This window comes from Somniosus microcephalus, chromosome 8, assembly GCF_052327205.1.
Source record: "Somniosus microcephalus isolate GS21.2 chromosome 8, FLI_Smic_1.0, whole genome shotgun sequence".
NCBI lineage: Eukaryota > Metazoa > Chordata > Chondrichthyes > Squaliformes > Somniosidae > Somniosus > Somniosus microcephalus.
This window is the reverse complement of record NC_140994.1, coordinates 8117827-8134360: the sequence shown is the minus strand read 5'-3', so window position 1 is coordinate 8134360 and position 16534 is coordinate 8117827. Positions and strand designations below refer to the sequence as shown.

At 45.0% G+C, this 16534-nt stretch overlaps 1 protein-coding gene across 3 annotated transcripts in view; it reads right to left on the bottom strand.

Moving 5' to 3' along the window:
* The window catches only part of LOC147113284 (protein O-GlcNAcase-like), a 55913-nt gene extending 47038 nt beyond the window's left edge, over nucleotides 1-8875 (bottom strand). Inside the window, exon 1 of one of the 3 annotated variants that reach the window (XM_085994180.1) lies at nucleotides 8239-8875. In XM_085994180.1, coding sequence (XP_085850306.1) covers nucleotides 8239-8536 — 298 coding nt within the window. In that variant the 5' untranslated portion in view covers nucleotides 8537-8875. The remainder of the gene's footprint in view (nucleotides 1-8238) is intronic. The other 2 variants (XM_085994182.1, XM_085994181.1) reach the window with 2 other exon arrangements.
* Between the last annotated feature and the right edge of the window lie 7659 nt (nucleotides 8876-16534).

Genomic DNA, 16534 nt, shown 5'->3' with positions numbered 1-16534 from the left:
TTTATTCTTTTTTCATTATTTCAACAGTATTTTAAATGTGCCAAAGACTGCTGGCTCCTGCAGTACAGACTATAATGGTCGAAGCAGATTCCATTGGCACTGTAATGCTGCATCAGCAAATTCAATTCAATTCAATTCAAATCGCTTTATTGGCATGATGACAAGTTACATCTTATGTTGCCAAAGCATCGGAACACATTCATGTTTGTTCACAAAAATACAGATCTATCCATACAGTGTATAAACAGATATATCCCTGAGTGTATAAATATACTTTCATATAATTTATATATACTCTTATCTTATCTTTAGTGGTTGTCCCTCTGTTTATGGCAAGCTGTAACATAGTGTGCCGCTAGTGTTATGCAACTTCTCTCTTCCCCGAGTAGGTATGGGAGTTTTTGGTTGTCATTCAATTTTCTGAATTCCGGGCATATTTTTGTAAATTTTGGGTAGAAATTCTCCCTTATGCCCTGATATTTTCTACAAGCTGTGAGGAAGTGCATCTCTGTCTCCACCATTCCCTGACTGCAGCGAGGGCATATCCTGTCCTCTCTTGGTAGCCGGGTCTGCCTGTGTCTACCTTTTTCGATCGCCAGGCTATGTTCACTAAGTCTGTACATTGTCAGGATTTTTCTCAGTTTGCTGTCCTTTACCATGGGCAGGTAATCAGCTATGTTGTATTGTCTGTTTAGGGCCAAGTAGCAATTGAGTTTGCTTTGGGTTTTTGTTGCTTCTGCCCAATATGTCAGATATTTTTCCTTTTGCTTAGCGACGATTGTGTTGGGTCGAATTCTTTGTGTTACGCTGTCACTGTCCTGTGGCTGGTTATTGTTAGTAGTGTTAGTAGTTACTTCACTGAGTCCCAGGACTAGTTGACTGAGGGTATTTTTCTTTATGGTCATCTCTTGGCATTTCAGGGCGTCGTAGTGATAGCAGTGGGGGTTGCTCATTTGTAGGTGATTCCAAAATTTGGTGGCTCTTTTTTGGATAGTGATTATTAATGGATATTGGCCTAATTCCGCCCTGCATGCATTGTTTACTGTTTTCCTTTGAGTCCGGAGGATACTTTTACAGAATTCTGCATGTAGGATCTCAATTGGGTGTTTGTCCCATTTTGCAAATTCTTGTTGTGTTAGCGGTCCCCATACCTCACTGTCATAGAGTGCAATTGGTTCAATTACTGATTTGAAAATTTTTAGCCAAATGCTAATTGGGATTTCTATTTGGATTGATTTTTTGATGGCATAGAAAGCCCTTCTTGCTTTCTCTTTCAGTTCATTCACAGCCAGTTTGAAGTTTCCCGTAGAACTGATTTTTAAGCCCAAGTATGTGTAGTTAGTGGTTTGTTCAATTTTGGTTGTTCCTAGTGTGAAATTTATTTTGGGTCCCTGATGTCTGGATCTTTGCTGGAACACAAGGACTTTGGTTTTTTGGGGATTTATTGTCAGGGCCCAAGTCTGGCAGTACGACTCCAGCAGATCCAGGTTCTGCTGTAGACCCTCCTTAGTTGGTGACAGCAGAACCAGGTCGTCTGCATAGAGGAGGAATTTAACCTTGGATTCATATAGGGTGAGGCCGGGTGCTGTAGATTGTTCAAGTAGTTTTGCCAATTCATTTATGTAAATATTAAAGAATGTCGGTGAGATTGGCGAGCCCTGCGTCACCCCACGCCCCTGTGGGAAGTATTTTGTTTGTTTGTCTCCAATTTTAACTGCACATTTGTTGTTTGTATACATTGATTTAATTACATCATATGTTTTTCCCCCTACCCCACTTTCGATAAGTTTCAGGAATAAACCGTCATGCCAGATGGAGTCGAAAGCCTTCTGGAAATCTATAAAGCATGCGTAGATTTTGCTTTTGTTATGGTGAACGTGTTTGTCAATTCGGGTCTGTAGGGTGAAGATATGATCTGATGTTCTATAGTTTGGCAGGAATCCAATTTGGCTTTTATTCAAGACATTGTGCTCCTCAAGGAAGTTTATAAGTCTTTTGTTTATGATGCTACAGAATACCTTCCCCAGGTTACTGTTTACACAGATGCCTCGATAGTTATTTGGGTCGACTTTGTCCCCACTTTTGTATATGGGCGTTATGAGTCCTTTGTTCCAGATATCAGGAAAGTAACCGACACTCAGAACCAAGGTGAAGAGTTTTAGGATAGCCAGTTTCATTTTGTCGTCTGTGTGTTTAATCATCTCGTTTAGTATGCCGTCTGGCCCGCAAGCTTTTCCTGGTCGCAGGTCCTTGAGTTTTTCCAAAAAGTTCTTTTTCTGTTATTATGGAGTCTAGCGGGTTTTGGTTATCTTTTATGGCCATTTCTAGCTTTTCCAGTTTTTTGCATATTTGGTGTTGCTCTGGCCTTAGTGTTTTCTGGTATAATTTTTCAAAGTGGTTTCCCATGTGTCCCCATTTTGAATGGCCAAGTCGTCGTGTTGTTTTTTGTGTAGTGTATTCAAGTTGTCCCAGAAACAATTGGAATCAATGGATTCCTCCATGGAGCTGAGTGTATTCTTAATATATTGCTCTTTTTTGGTTCTGAGTGTGTTTCTGTATTGTGTTAGTGTCTGACAATAAGTAAGGCGTAATTCCTCGTTTTCTGGATGTCTGTGTTTTTGGTTTGATATTTTTCTAAGTTTTTTCCTCATGTTATGGCAATCTGTGTCAAACCATTTTTCATAGTTTTTTGTTTTGGGTTTGTTCTTGCGAGCTTTCAAGTTTGCACTTTTTGCCAAATTATCAAAAATATTGTTTAGGTTATTTACTGCCCGGTTTACGCCTTCTTTATTGTGAGTGTATATGTTATCCAGAAAGGTGTCCAAGAGAGCTTGAGTTGATGCATTGCTAATTGTTTTCTGGTATTTTTCCGTGTCGTTTTTGGCCCATCTGTACGATTTTTTGGTGTTGTACAGTTTACTGGGTTGTGTTTCTATGTTGTTTGTTTCTGTCTTTTTGAGATACATAGTAATTTGACTGTGGTCTGACAGTGTTGTTTGTGGTTTGACTGTGAATGCTCTGAAAGAGGATGGGTCCTGTAATCATATAGTCTACTGTGCTGCAGCCAAGAGGTGAGCAATAAGTCGATCTTCCTAGGAGGTCTCCTATGAACCTACCATTGACAATGTACAGACCCAGGCTTCGACAGAGCTGTAGGAGCTGTTTTCCGTTGGTATTTGTCTGCTTGTCGCAGTTATGCCTGTATGGAAGGGAAGGGATATCAAAGTGGTTATTCTCGAATACGTAATTGTTTCCCTGATTATTGGTGAAGTCTGGTTCTTCGCCCGTTCTTGAATTGAGGTCCCCACAGATCAACACGTTCCCCTGGGCCTGGTATTGGATAATTTCCCCCTCTATGTTGGAGAAGGTGTCCTCTTTAAAGTACGGGGAATCCATTGGGGGGATATAAAGTGCGCAAATGTAAACATCTTGGGTGTTAGAGATAATCTCCCTCTCAATTTTGAGCCACATGTGGTTTTCGCCCTTTTTTATAAATTTGATGTAATTCTTAAGTTCTGTTTTAAACCAGATCAGTATGCCTCCGGAGTCTCTGCCTTGGGTTACTCTTGGTAATTTATTGGAGGGGACCACCAGCTCAGTGTACCCTTGGGGACAGCCAGTGTGTCCTTTTCCTTTATACCAAGTTTCCTGTAAAATGATAATATCTAGATCTTTAGTTTCATCTATGAACTCTGGGGTCCTACTCTTCACGTCGAGCACCGAAGAGCGTAGACCTTGGATATTCCAGGTCGAAATATATAAGGATTTCATGTTAAGTTTGATCTTTTACTATGATAGGTTAAAGAGTGGTACGTGTTTGTCGTGTCTAAGTGTGGGGGAAAAAAAAGATCATCTCAGTTGTCTATAAAAGTTAATACTATTTGGTTACAGTTCTTTCTATTAATTAGTCCTTGATCCATAAGGCGGAAGTAGATGCTGCTGCACATCTGCTTATTGTCTCTTAATGGATTGTCTCTGTCTGAGGTATTGCGTACGTCCTAGTGGAAGGGGAAAAGCAGCAGCACTCCAAGCACTTCACAGACTGATCGGAACCCTTTACCAGCAATAATGCTTAATCTTACAGAAAGGCTTTAAAATAATTTGGAGTCAAATAGTTGTATCAAGAGACATGGCAAAAGAAGCTTCGAGTGATGGGTGCTATTAGCAACAGGATTAAGTCACATTAAAGTAAAATAGCCAGATGGGGAGCCATTCGGCTACCGCCTGTTAAATTACATCTGAATTACCAACAGCATTCTCCAACAGAGGAAAGAAATTTAAAGGAATTTAGGAGCTGTTGCACATGTAAAAACACCATATGGTTATATTCAACCGAAGCAGTCAATGGGATTACAGTCTTGTAGTTATCCCAGACCATTCTTTATTTAGAATGGCATTTGTACTACGGAGTTCATAGACATAAGCAGTATTCTGTCCCGAGTGTCCGATGTCAGTAAGTGTTAGAGGCTCAGCCAGTAATGGTGGCCCATCTAGTCAGCATAACAATAATCACACTGCAGAATTAAGAGTCGCTGCAAGTTTATGAAGCAACAATTCATCAATTCTCATTTTATAATTCATTTGAGTATTTGATTACCAAGATCACCATTTGTAAATCGAAGCCCATTCGTAGGTTCTCTAACTGGATTTGGCATCAGGGTTTTGAAAGGAAAACCAATGACTCTCTCCCACCCCCCACCCCCAATTTACAAGTCAGAAATCTTCACTTGTACCACTTTACTGATGCCACTCTCACAGCGAATATGCACGCTAAAACTCCTTAACTAAATTACCACTGGTTAACGATATAACAGTCTTTATGTTGGGACACTGGTTAAGTTAGTTGACGGAACTACCCAACAAGTGCACAATTTGAGTAGACATCATACATTGTGAGCAGCAAGTTTACTTAACGGCAAGTTCTTAACGCTGCACTGAGCAGACTTGACATCTTCATTTCAGCTCCAAAGTTAGCTTATTCTGCAGTAATCAGAATACAACCAATCTCAATCACTAGTGAGAGCTTTATTTTGCTACAAATATCACATGCACTATGTAAAACGTTAGCCTTTATACATATCTATATAACTTTGTCACATAATCCTTACATATAATAGATATCTCTAGATCTTGATACAAAACATTATCTCATAGGCCCTCCTTTGTTAGTGTTTTGTGATTCAAATACTATTGGCTTAAGAAAACTTCAGAGCAGACATTTTGTGTGCTGTCTTCTGTCTCTATTCCTGTCATCACTGGAGCAGAACTTCAAGTCGTCACATCAAGGGAATTTCAAACAAAATGTCTGCCTGTGAGCGGTCAAAAACCAACAGTCTGAAAGCGGTCAACACAAGGGGGAAGATTCATCAATTTGTGTACAGATATTTTTCCCTTATAATTCGGATTACTTGAGAATTCAGTCTATGATATTTCCTTTTAATTCTACAGGCAAGTGCTCAACATCTGTAAACCAGGGCTTTATTTTGATTTTACAGCAAACATTCCTACCTACAGGAAGTTTATTACATGCCATTCCATAAAAGTGGCCTTTTAATTAACGCTGAATAAAAGACAAACAAGATTTCAAGTAAAGACCAACAATGCACAATGTTCATTACATATTGAAAAATTCTACTCATGTGAAAGAATTATTAATTCAATATATTGGATTAAATGAGTCATTCACATGAGTAGAACTTAGAGTTGCCAAATTTAATTGTACTAGGCATTAACGGTAGTAAGACACAAAGTATTTCAGCTATTTATCCATGTAAACAGAATGCCCTATGCTCTGCAACAAGCCAAATTTGCTTTCATTTCTGAACAATGAGTGTATACCCAAAGAACTGAAGGTTTCTCCAATCTCAGGACCACGATGCCAAAATTGTTTAATAGGCAGCAATTAAATTTTTTGCAACACTTAAGTTTTACAAATGCCATGCAAGCCAATACACAGTGATCTTCCCTACAAACATGACAAAAATAGATGTCACTGCCAAAAATATCTTTTTCAAGCATCTTCCATCCAAATTATCCACTAAACCAAATAGGTGATGATGGGTATGTTCATTTCTACTGTTAAATACCTCTATGCATTGGATTGGAAGAGCGAATGCAATTACGTAAACACAATACATTAGCTGACTACATTTGGAATACTACATCCAATCTTAGACACTGAATTGTCTGAAAGGAGGTAGAGGGAATTTTTGGAAGTAGACCAAATAATCTATGACCACATAGTAAAGAAATTCACAGTATATGCAAAATGAAAGACTTGCCTCATCATGCTTTGAAGTGGCAGAAACTATTCAAAGTGAGCATTCATACACATCTTCAACTTAATCTCCAATATTTGACAATAGCAGGGTCAATCTAGACACCAAGAATCAAGTTCCTTAAGGTTCACATGTGCAACAAAATCCCACTCACAAAAATCAGTCAATTTTTCTGAAAAATGCACTTGACTGAAACAGAGCTCAAGTAAATTTAATCACTCCCCTGCCGATGGATTTTACCTAGGAAACCATTCAAATGTCCTTCACCTTTTATACTCACTGACATAAACTCAAGCACTACAACTTAGTTCAAACACACTTTGGACTAAGACAACCTGAAAAAAATCAAAGTACTTTTTAAAAAAACACCAGATTAGTCGCAAGCTTTCCAAACGGAACATTCTTTTATGGTGGAATTATGGAAATGAACAATGTACTCTGCGAATTTTAAGAGTTAACACATGAGTTAATAGGATTTACACTCACATTCACTAAATCTTCCACAATAGTCCTTATTGAGTATCCCCTTATCACCAAGCAACAATTGACTCGACAGTTTAAGATTAAAGATCTCTAGCTATCCTTTTAAGAGGAGATATTTGCAGCATGGACAAGTCATTTTCCATTTATTAAACAGGCATAACATTTTTATAAAACCAAGACAAATTTCTGGCATGATTAGCGGAAATTGTTCACATTGCTACATTATCCGATGGAGAAATCTCACATTCCACATACAGTATCACATACCCCAAACCTCCCTCTGATCTCACCCATTGCATAATACTCAACAGAAGGGGAAAAAAAAATCACAGCTCATCCAAGGACAGAGATAGCTTTTCACAGGGAAAGTACACCATCAAAAGTAACAACCATCCCCAAATGAACTAACAAACTACAGTGAAAAAGATAAACCATTCTCTTGTATGGAGCACTATGGAAAATTATACAGTTCTTAACATTTACAAACTGGTTTTATTAATATGGATGGATTCTGCCCAAATTTCTCTCCCCCAAGGGCACTGACTTTTGGGACTATCACCAGAATCCACACACACTTTCCAGCAAGGATCACCTATTTTGACTATGATCAGGAAGGGTCTGGGGAAGGTGGATGTCAAGTTCAACTGCAGCACCCTGGGTGGGTGCAATTAACTCAGCACAGGCCAGGGATTAAACGTGGGACCGCTTGGTCTTCATACCAGACAATATTTTAGCCCAGTCAGACATCAAGAGGGGTTTTTTGGGGGGGGAAAGAGGAAGGAAAATGGGGGAACCGATCAACCCCACAATTTATTGGCAGGGGCTCAATTCCAGCTCTTGCATGTCACTAGAAGATCAGATAACAACAGACCTATAACCACCACCCACCTCCCCGCCCAATGAAATGGCCTTGGTGTCTAGCCCTTTCCTGCCAGTCTTCACTGGGACAGAGGACATTATTGTGAGGTCACAAGCAGCCCCTTCCCCAGCAGCAGCCGCACAGAAAACAGCTGCACCAACCGCACTTCCCACACCAAGTCAAGGCTTAAAAATCATATTTTAAACAAGGGGGGGGGGGGGGGGGGGGGGCAGAAAAATCTCAAGGGTCTGTGTGTCAGTGCACTTGGGGGGGGGGCGGTGTTTAAATGAAACCCCACTAATGAACAAACATTGACGGGGAGAGGGGGGAAGATTAATGAAACCCCCCTAATGAACAAACATTGACAGGGAGGGGGAGGGGGGGGGAGGGAGAGAGGGAGAGAGAGAGAGAGAGAGAGAGAGAGAGAGAGAAAGATTAATGAAACCCCACTAATGAACAAACATTGACGGGGAGAGGGGGGAAAGATTAAATGAAACCCCACTAACAAACATTGACGGGGAGAGGGGGAGATTAATGAAACCCCACTAATTAACAAACATTGACGGAGAGGGGGGAAATAAATGAAACCCCACTAATGAACATTGATCATTTGCTCACCTTCCACCACGCCGCAGAGGAAGCGCTTGTGGTCGCCGGCAGGCTCGGGGCGCTGGGGCAGCGGGAGGGTCTCCGGGCCGCCGTTGGCCGTGTCCGGGGGCAGGAGGAGGTGGTGGGGGGGCTCGGCGGGCGGGGCGGCCTGCTGGGGCTCGGGGGCTCCCGGTGCGGGAGGAGAAGGAGCAGGAGGCCCGGCCACCTCGGTGGGAGGCGGAGATGAAGCGGCGGCGGCAGCAGTGGCGGTGTTGGCGGTGTCACCCCCCTCCTCCTCCCCGCCGGCCGCCTTCTCTTTCTGCACCATCGTCACAGCCCGGCGCCAGCGGCGCTTCGCTTCACTCCTCAGACGATTTCAACAAAAAAAAATAAAGAAATACGATCCAAAACACTGCGGCCCGAAACGAAAAGGCACTTGTTTATCAGACTATGATGATTTTGCGCTGATTGTTTGATTTTTCCTCACAGCCGCTCGCGCGCTTCCGTCCCTTGTTGTCCGGCACGGCATTCTGGGAGGGCGGCCCCGCCCCCCGCGCATGCGCAGTCGCCACCGCCACCCCGCCTCAGCCGCCAAAAATCACTTATTTTTCCCTCCCGCGCTCTTTTCTCCAACGCGGCGGCCGTTCGGACGGGGAAAACCTCCCGCCCTGCCGTTTATTTTCATTCCTTCTCCTCGGCGGTCGTCGCCGGCGACCCGACTGCGCATGCGCCTCGGCGTGGGCGCTGGGAAATCACCAGCTTTTTTTGCCGATGGGAATGAAATGCGCATTAACATCTCCCTTCGCGGTTCCATCCGCCGCGGATCTTTATTTTCTATTTTTTCCAGCTCTGGCTATTTAAAAAAATATGTATTTGTTGTCCTGCAGGGGCTGCTGGGAGCTGGACGCGACGCCGCTGCGCATGTGCAGAAACCGCCTGAAACCAGTGTCAACCGGTTTGTTAAAAGCCCATTTTTTAATTCGCAAAAAACACTTTTGCATTTGAAAAAAATATGTATTGTTTTGGTGACCGGTCGCTGTTTTTTTTTCTTTTAAATATTGGGACTTTTTGTAATGATTTTGTGAGAACTGGTTTCGATAAAGGCGTTATTATTGTTTTATTCCCTTTCCTTCCCCGCCCCGGCCGCCATTTTAAAAGCTGTCGCGCCGCGCTACGATACTGCGCAGGTGCGGCAGCCGGCCCAGGACCGTGGATGTTCGCGCAGGCGTGGCAGCCAGCCCAGGACTGTGGATGTTCGCGCAGGCGTGGCAGCCAGCCCAGGACCGTGGATGTTCGCGCAGGCGCGGCAGCCGGCCCTAGGACGGTGGCTGTTCGCGTATGCGCTGCAGCCGGCCCAGGACCGTGGGTGTTCGCGCAGGCGCTGTGTTGACATTCCCACGGAGGCGGAGCGATGGCGGTGGAGCATGCGCACTTGGCCGAAGCCCAGGCTTTGATCCCGCGCATGTGCAGTCGGACCAACATTGTGACCTATTTCTGAAACGGAGGGAGGATAAAACCAAAAAAAATCGCTCAGTTATTTAACCCCGCGCCTTCAGCAATTGCCATAGCAACTGACCTCTGTTTTTACTCCTCCAATCATTAACTTGCTTGTCATTGAGTCGTGGGGGAAACCTGTTTTCCATTTAAAGGGGCAGTGTACTCCTGGGGGGGCGGGGTAAATATTCAACAAACTCCTTTTCTGTGTGAAGAAATGGCAACATATAATCTTTGGATCAGATGGGACTATGCAACTGTTTTTTAATGTAACTTTGGAATTGCAGTGCCTTTGTTTAAAAAAAAAGTCCAACCTTGTTCAATGAAGGCACTTTGCCTTTAAGCTTGGAAGCTCCCCTGTCCTCTTGAGCTCTTTGCTGAGCCAAGTTTGCTGATTGACTCCAAAATGTAATTCTCTATCCAATGGTTTCATCGTGTGCGTCAGTACAGATTTACCAAACTTGAATAATGCACCTTTTGTAGAAAAATAACAATAACAGATACACCTTCACCACCCCCCCCAACAATTCAACATAAGTGAGGTGGAAGACCTAAGCAAGCATGAAAGGGCTTAAAGCAAATAAATCCCCAGGGATATCTGGAATTTATCCCAGTGTCAAGAGACTAGCAAGATTTACAAGGGCACTAACAATCATTATGAAGGAGTCTCTCTTGCCTCCCCTCCCCACTTTCCCCGCCTCTGCACTTGCTTAAAATCTGTTACATCGCTAACCTTTTCCAATTCTGATGAAAGCTCATCGACCTGAACTGTTAACTCTGTTTCTCTCCACAGATGGTGCCTGACCTGCTGAGTGTTTCCAGCATTTTCTGTTTTTATTTCAGATTTCCAGCATCCGCAGTATTTTGCTTTTATATTACGAAGGTGAGGTACCAATATCAGAAAGAGGCGAACATGATGATTGTATTCGGAAAGACTGAAAAAACAAACACATTAGTCTTACTTCAATTCTGTGTAAAATTATGGAATTAATTATTAAAGTAAATTGGAGGACTATCAGTAAACAGCAGTCAACACGGCTTTAGACAGGGAAGTTTCTGTCTGCCCAACCTTGAGTTTTTTTGGAAAGTTACAACCCAAGAAAACTATGGTAAATCCAACAATGTTTGTACTTCGACTTCTTTAAAAAAAAAGCATTTAACAAAGTTCCACATAAAAGATTACTAATTAAACTCAAAGCTGTGGGGATTCAGGACAAAACTTGGGTAAGGATAAAAAGACTTGTACTTACATAGCGCCTTTCCTTTCACAACCTCAGGACGTCCCAAAGCCCGCTCGCAGGGGGTGGATTAAACCAGGACGCTGGATCCAGGAAGTGAGTGTGAACGCACTTGCCTCCTGGATCCAGCAGACCTCGCCTTACCTTAGCTGGCGAGTTTCATGAAGCTTGCAAAAACTGACTACCGTTAAATTTAAAATGGAGGTTAAACCTGAGGCACGGCAACCTCATTATAATATTTAAATGGCTGACCCGCCTCCTGGCAGCGGGTTGGCTGCCCGTCCCCTGTCTCACCTCCGTTAAAACCGGAAGTGGGCGGGTTGGGGTCGGAATTCAGACTTAACATTTTAACCTCCCACCCAACACCAACCGACCCTGTTTGTCTGGGTTAAAATTCCCCCAACATGTCACTTAAAGGCCCATTATCATTTTAATAATTTCTTTCCTTTTGCTGAGCACCATCTCCTCCAGCTTATTCTTTCCCAGGACCTCAATTCAGGAACTCCTCCCTAAGCCTCCCCTTCCTCCCACAACCCAAAGGTTTTTAAAACCCCAAGCCTGATGTCACCAAACCACTGCCTTTGGTTAATTGATTGTTCTCCACTTACTGATTATTGTTCGATTATTTTTAAAAAGTGATGCGAGACAGTGAGTCTAATAAGGAAGGTATTCCACCATGGTGGTCGTCACAACTGAGGCCAGTTCCGTCCTCGGGAAACGTCCACACCTGCACATATCGCGGGTCCGGTCAGTAGACAGGAATAAGATTTGGGAGACCCAACTGGTTACATTTTGTGCTCATTTTGCTTTACAAATAAGTAGCAAGCAAAGTGTATATAAGGATATAAGCCCACTCCAGCTGGGGATGGGGGAGGTGGGGAGTGATTCCTAAATTTTGGAAGAAGTTGGCTAGTTGGGAGAGGGGTGCAATCCATAGGATTAATTTACTGAGTTTAAATAATTTCCACAACTGGGCAGGATTTCGGCCCAGGCTTTGGAGGTGAAAGGACGCAGCTCAATCCGATGACATACCCAGTCCCCAGCTCTGGGCCACAGTAAGATGGGGGTTCCTGAGCCGGTGGGACCATTAAGACGTCATGGCAATGCTACATAAGAACATTAATAGGAATAGAAGTAGGTCATATGGCCTCTTGAACCTGCTCCACCATTCAATAAGATCATGGCTGATCTTTTACCTCAACTCCACTTTCCCGCCTCATCCACATATCCCCTGATTCCCTTCAATCTGTGTCTTGAATATACTCATCAACTGAGCAGCCCTCGGGTACAGAATTCCAAAGATTCACAACCCTCTGAGTGAAGAGATTTCTCCTCATCTCAGTCCTAAATGGCCGACCCCTTATCCTGAGACTGTGACCCCTGGTTCTAGACTTTCCAGCCAGGGGGAATAGCCTCTCAGCATCTGTCCTGTCAAGCCCTCCTAAGAATTTTATTTTCAGGCTAGCTGGTCCAGGATGTAGAATGAAGCAGCCCATCTTTCGGATGAGACGTTAAACCGAGGCCCCGTCTGTCATGTAGAAGATCCCACGGCCTCTATTCCAAAGAAGAGCGGAGGAGTTCTCCCCGGGGTCCTGAGGCCAATATTTATCCCTCAATCAACATCACTAAAGCAGATTATCTGGTCATCATCACATTATTGTTTGTGGGAGCTTGCTGTGCGCAAATTGGTTGCTGCGTTTCCTACATTACAACAGTGATGACATCCTCCCTCTCTTCCGCGGCTATGTTCGCGCCCGGGTGGCCCTGGAGATGGAGCACGCGGTGTCCGCCGGCGCGCTCGATCACTTCCGTGACCGGTGGGCGCCGCGGGGACTGGAGTGCATAATTGGGCTGGAGAACCAAATTTTAATTTGATTTCCAAGGGTTTAATTGAAGTTTTTAACGGTTTATTTACAGTTTTATTGTTGATATTATTTGGTTCTTTAAAAAGAGGAACAGTGATGACATTTCAAAAAGTACTTCATCCACATCCATGGGGCTGTGGTGGAAAGGGTGGACAGCTTTAAGTTCCTCGGAGTCCACATCACGGAAGACCTCTCCTGGTCCCTCAACACCTCCTCTCTGGTGAAGAAGGCCCAGCAGCGCCTATATTTCCTAAGGAGGCTGAAGGGATGTAACCTGTCACCCCTGATCCTCTCTAACGTTTACCGCTGCACTATAGAGAGCATCCTGACAAACTGTATCACAGTATGGTATGGCAGCTGTAGCTACTATGACCGGAAAGCCCTGCAGCGGGTAGTCAAAACTGCCCAACGCATTACCGGCACCCGGCTACCGACCATAGAGCACATATACCAGAAACGCTGTCTACGGAGGTCACGGTCCATCATCAAAGACCCTACCCACCCCAGCCACAGTCTGTTCGCCCTCCTGCCATCTGGGAGACGCTACAGATGCATTCGCAACCGTACGACCAGATTTAGGAACAGCTTCTTTCCCAGGGCTGTCATCCTACTGAATTCCACAAATAAACTCTAAAGCCTGCACATCTGCCAATGCACTTTATTATGGTTATGTTTATGTTAATATACTACAAGCCAAATGAATGTTGAATGTTTAAATGTCTTAATCCAAATGTACACTCTCGGGAGCCGCAAGCCTACATTTCGTTGTACTGCACTTGTGCATGAACAATGACAATAAAAGTTGATTTGATTTGATTAGCTGTAAAGCATTTTGGGGCATCCGGTGATTGTGAAAGGCGCTGTGGAAATGCAAGTCTTTTTTATTTTAATCCATGGGTTTGCTTGATTTTCTGTTCAAGGGCACAGAGAAGTCCAATGGGTTGGGTGGAGTCCATGGTAGGACATATTGTGCACGGTCTGTGGAGCAATTGGCTTTGAAGGACTGCATCGTGTTGTTTCTTGCTTTCCTTCCTTTCCTTTCGTTGATCACTGATCGGCAAACTGCATCTCCTCTAGGAACAGCAACTCCCTTGGGAACAAGTATCAGAGGATCTCCAGTTAGCTTTATCGTGCCTGAGAAAATAGTTCCAGATTGGACAACTCCTCAACTCTCCTGAAATTTCCAGTTGATGAAGTTCAAGCTTATACCTTCAGGGACGGCTTGAATGAGACCTTCATGCGTAAGGAAGGAGCTTCGAATGGGCTCCTAAAATCAGCGCGTCCCTGAATGAGGGCATAACGCTCCTGTGTATAATAACACGCCGTGTTACTGGGTATAACGCTCCTGTATATATTATATATAATAACACACCGTGTGTTACTGGGTATAACACTCCTGTATATATTATATATAATAACACACCGTGTGTTACTGGGTATAACACTCCTGTATATATTATATAATAACACACCGTGTGTTACTGGGTATAACGCTCCTGTATATATTATATATAATAACACACCGTGTGTTACTGGGTATAACACTCCTGTATATATTATATAATAATAACACACCGTGTGTTACTGGGTATAACACTCCTGTATATATTATATAATAACACACCGTGTGTTACTGGGTATAACGCTCCTGTATATATTATATATAATAACACACCGTGTGTTACTGGGTATAACACTCCTGTATATATTATATAATAATAACACACCGTGTGTTACTGGGTATAACGCTCCTGTATATATTACTAGCTCAAGTGCCCGGCGGTGCCGAGGCTTTTTCGAGGGCATGTTGTTGTTGGAAGAGAGAGAGAGAGCGACTGGGGGGTAGAGAGAGAGCGACTGGGGGGAAGAGAGAGAGAGACTGGGGGGAAGAGAGAGAGCGCGGGTGGGGGGAAGAGAGGGCGGGGGGGAGGGCGAGTGGGGGGAAGAGAGGGCGGGGGGGAGGGCGAGGGGGGGAAAGGGAGGGCGAGGGGGGGGAAGGGAAGGGGGGGCCCCCCCGAGGGTCGCGGCCCCCCCCCCGAGGGTCGCTGCCCCCCCCCCCGAGGGTCGCGGCCCCCACCCCCCCCGAGGTGAAGACCGCCGATTGCGGCTGTGTGAGACGGCCGGGGGGCCGGTTGCCAGGGTGACGCTTGGCGGCCCCCCCCCCCGAGGGTCGCGGCCCCCCCCCCCGAGGGTCGCAGCCCCCCCCCCCCCAGAGGGTCGCGGCCCCCCCCCCCCCCCAGAGGGTCGCGGCCCCCCCCCCCCCAGAGGGTCGCGGCCCCCCCCCCCGAGGGTCACGCCCCCCCCCCCCCCCGAGGTGAAGACCGCCGATTGCGGCTGTGCGAGACGGCCGGCGGACCCGGTTGCCAGGGTAGCGCTGGACGCTCAGCAAGCCCCACCCCCCGGCCGAGCCAGAGAGAGACGCCACGTCTCAGCTCCTGCTGCGCGCGCACCCTAGCGGCGCTGGGCTGAGGCTCGGCCCTCCAGCCTTCGAGTGGGGCCGGGAGGTGCCTAGCTCAGGCGTGGGTGCGGAGGAGACGCCGAGGCTTCTAGGCCTACCTGGAAAAACGGGGAAAGGTAGGAAAATTAATGAGATTAGATAAGTTAATTACTTTCTAAATCATTTTTTATAAAAACAATATGTGTTTTAAAAGCAACGTTTTTTTTTAAGACGCAGAAAGCGGGAAAAAGAAAGGAAAAGTTTGGAATCAAGATGGCGGCGACTCACCTCGGTTCAGAAGGATAAGGCCCGGCCACACACGCACCGATTGGCCCGGCGGCACACGCCAGCAACCCGGCGTACGATTGGTCGAGCTCGAGGTCACTGTCGCTAATGAGCGGATAATGAGATGCTAATGAGCGGAATGTTAAGGTTTTTGGGATACCGCGGGCGCGATTTTAGCCCGGCCGAAACGTAAATACGCTTAAAACCGTCTCGGAAGCGTAAGCTTTCTTTGGAGGTAACGCGCGCGTAGGTACGCCCTGTAACTTTCGAGCGCATACCCGACAGACGCACACACGATGACAGACAGACAGATGTACCGATTTATATATATATAGATATAATAACATATTGTGCAATATTTTTATAACTAATAAAAGTATTCAAAGAAAACAAAAAAAATAAATGTAATGCCCCGTTGTGATTTTCCTCCCAGGGTTTGCTCCCAGCAGTGTCCTGGAGATTAATCTATAATTCCTGGAGACTCGAGGGCAATACTGGAGGGTTGGCAATCCTGCTTTGGTGTCCTGGTCCCTCCTATATCTGCAATCATTTAAACCTCTGCAGACATGTTATTATGTTATTGTGGTGTCAGCTGAGGCTCAGTGGGCAGCACTCTGGCCTCTGAGTCAGAAAGTTGTTGGTTCAAGTCCCACTCCAGAGACTTGAGCACATAATCCAGTCTGCCTCTCCTAGTGCAGTACCGAGGGAGCACTGCACTGTCGGAGGGGCAGTACTGAGGGAGTTCTGCACGGTCAGAGATGCCGTCTTATGAGACGTTAAACCGATGCCCCGTCTGCGCTCTCAGGTGACATAAACGACCCCACAGCATTATTTTGAAGAAGAGCAGCTTAGTTCTCCCCGGTGTCCAGGTCAGTATTTATCCCTCAATCAACATCACTAAAAAAAAACAGATGATCTAGTCATTATCACATTGCTGTTTGTGGGAGCTTGCTGTGCGCAAATTGTCTGCTGTGTTTCCTACATTACAACAGTGACTACATTTCAAA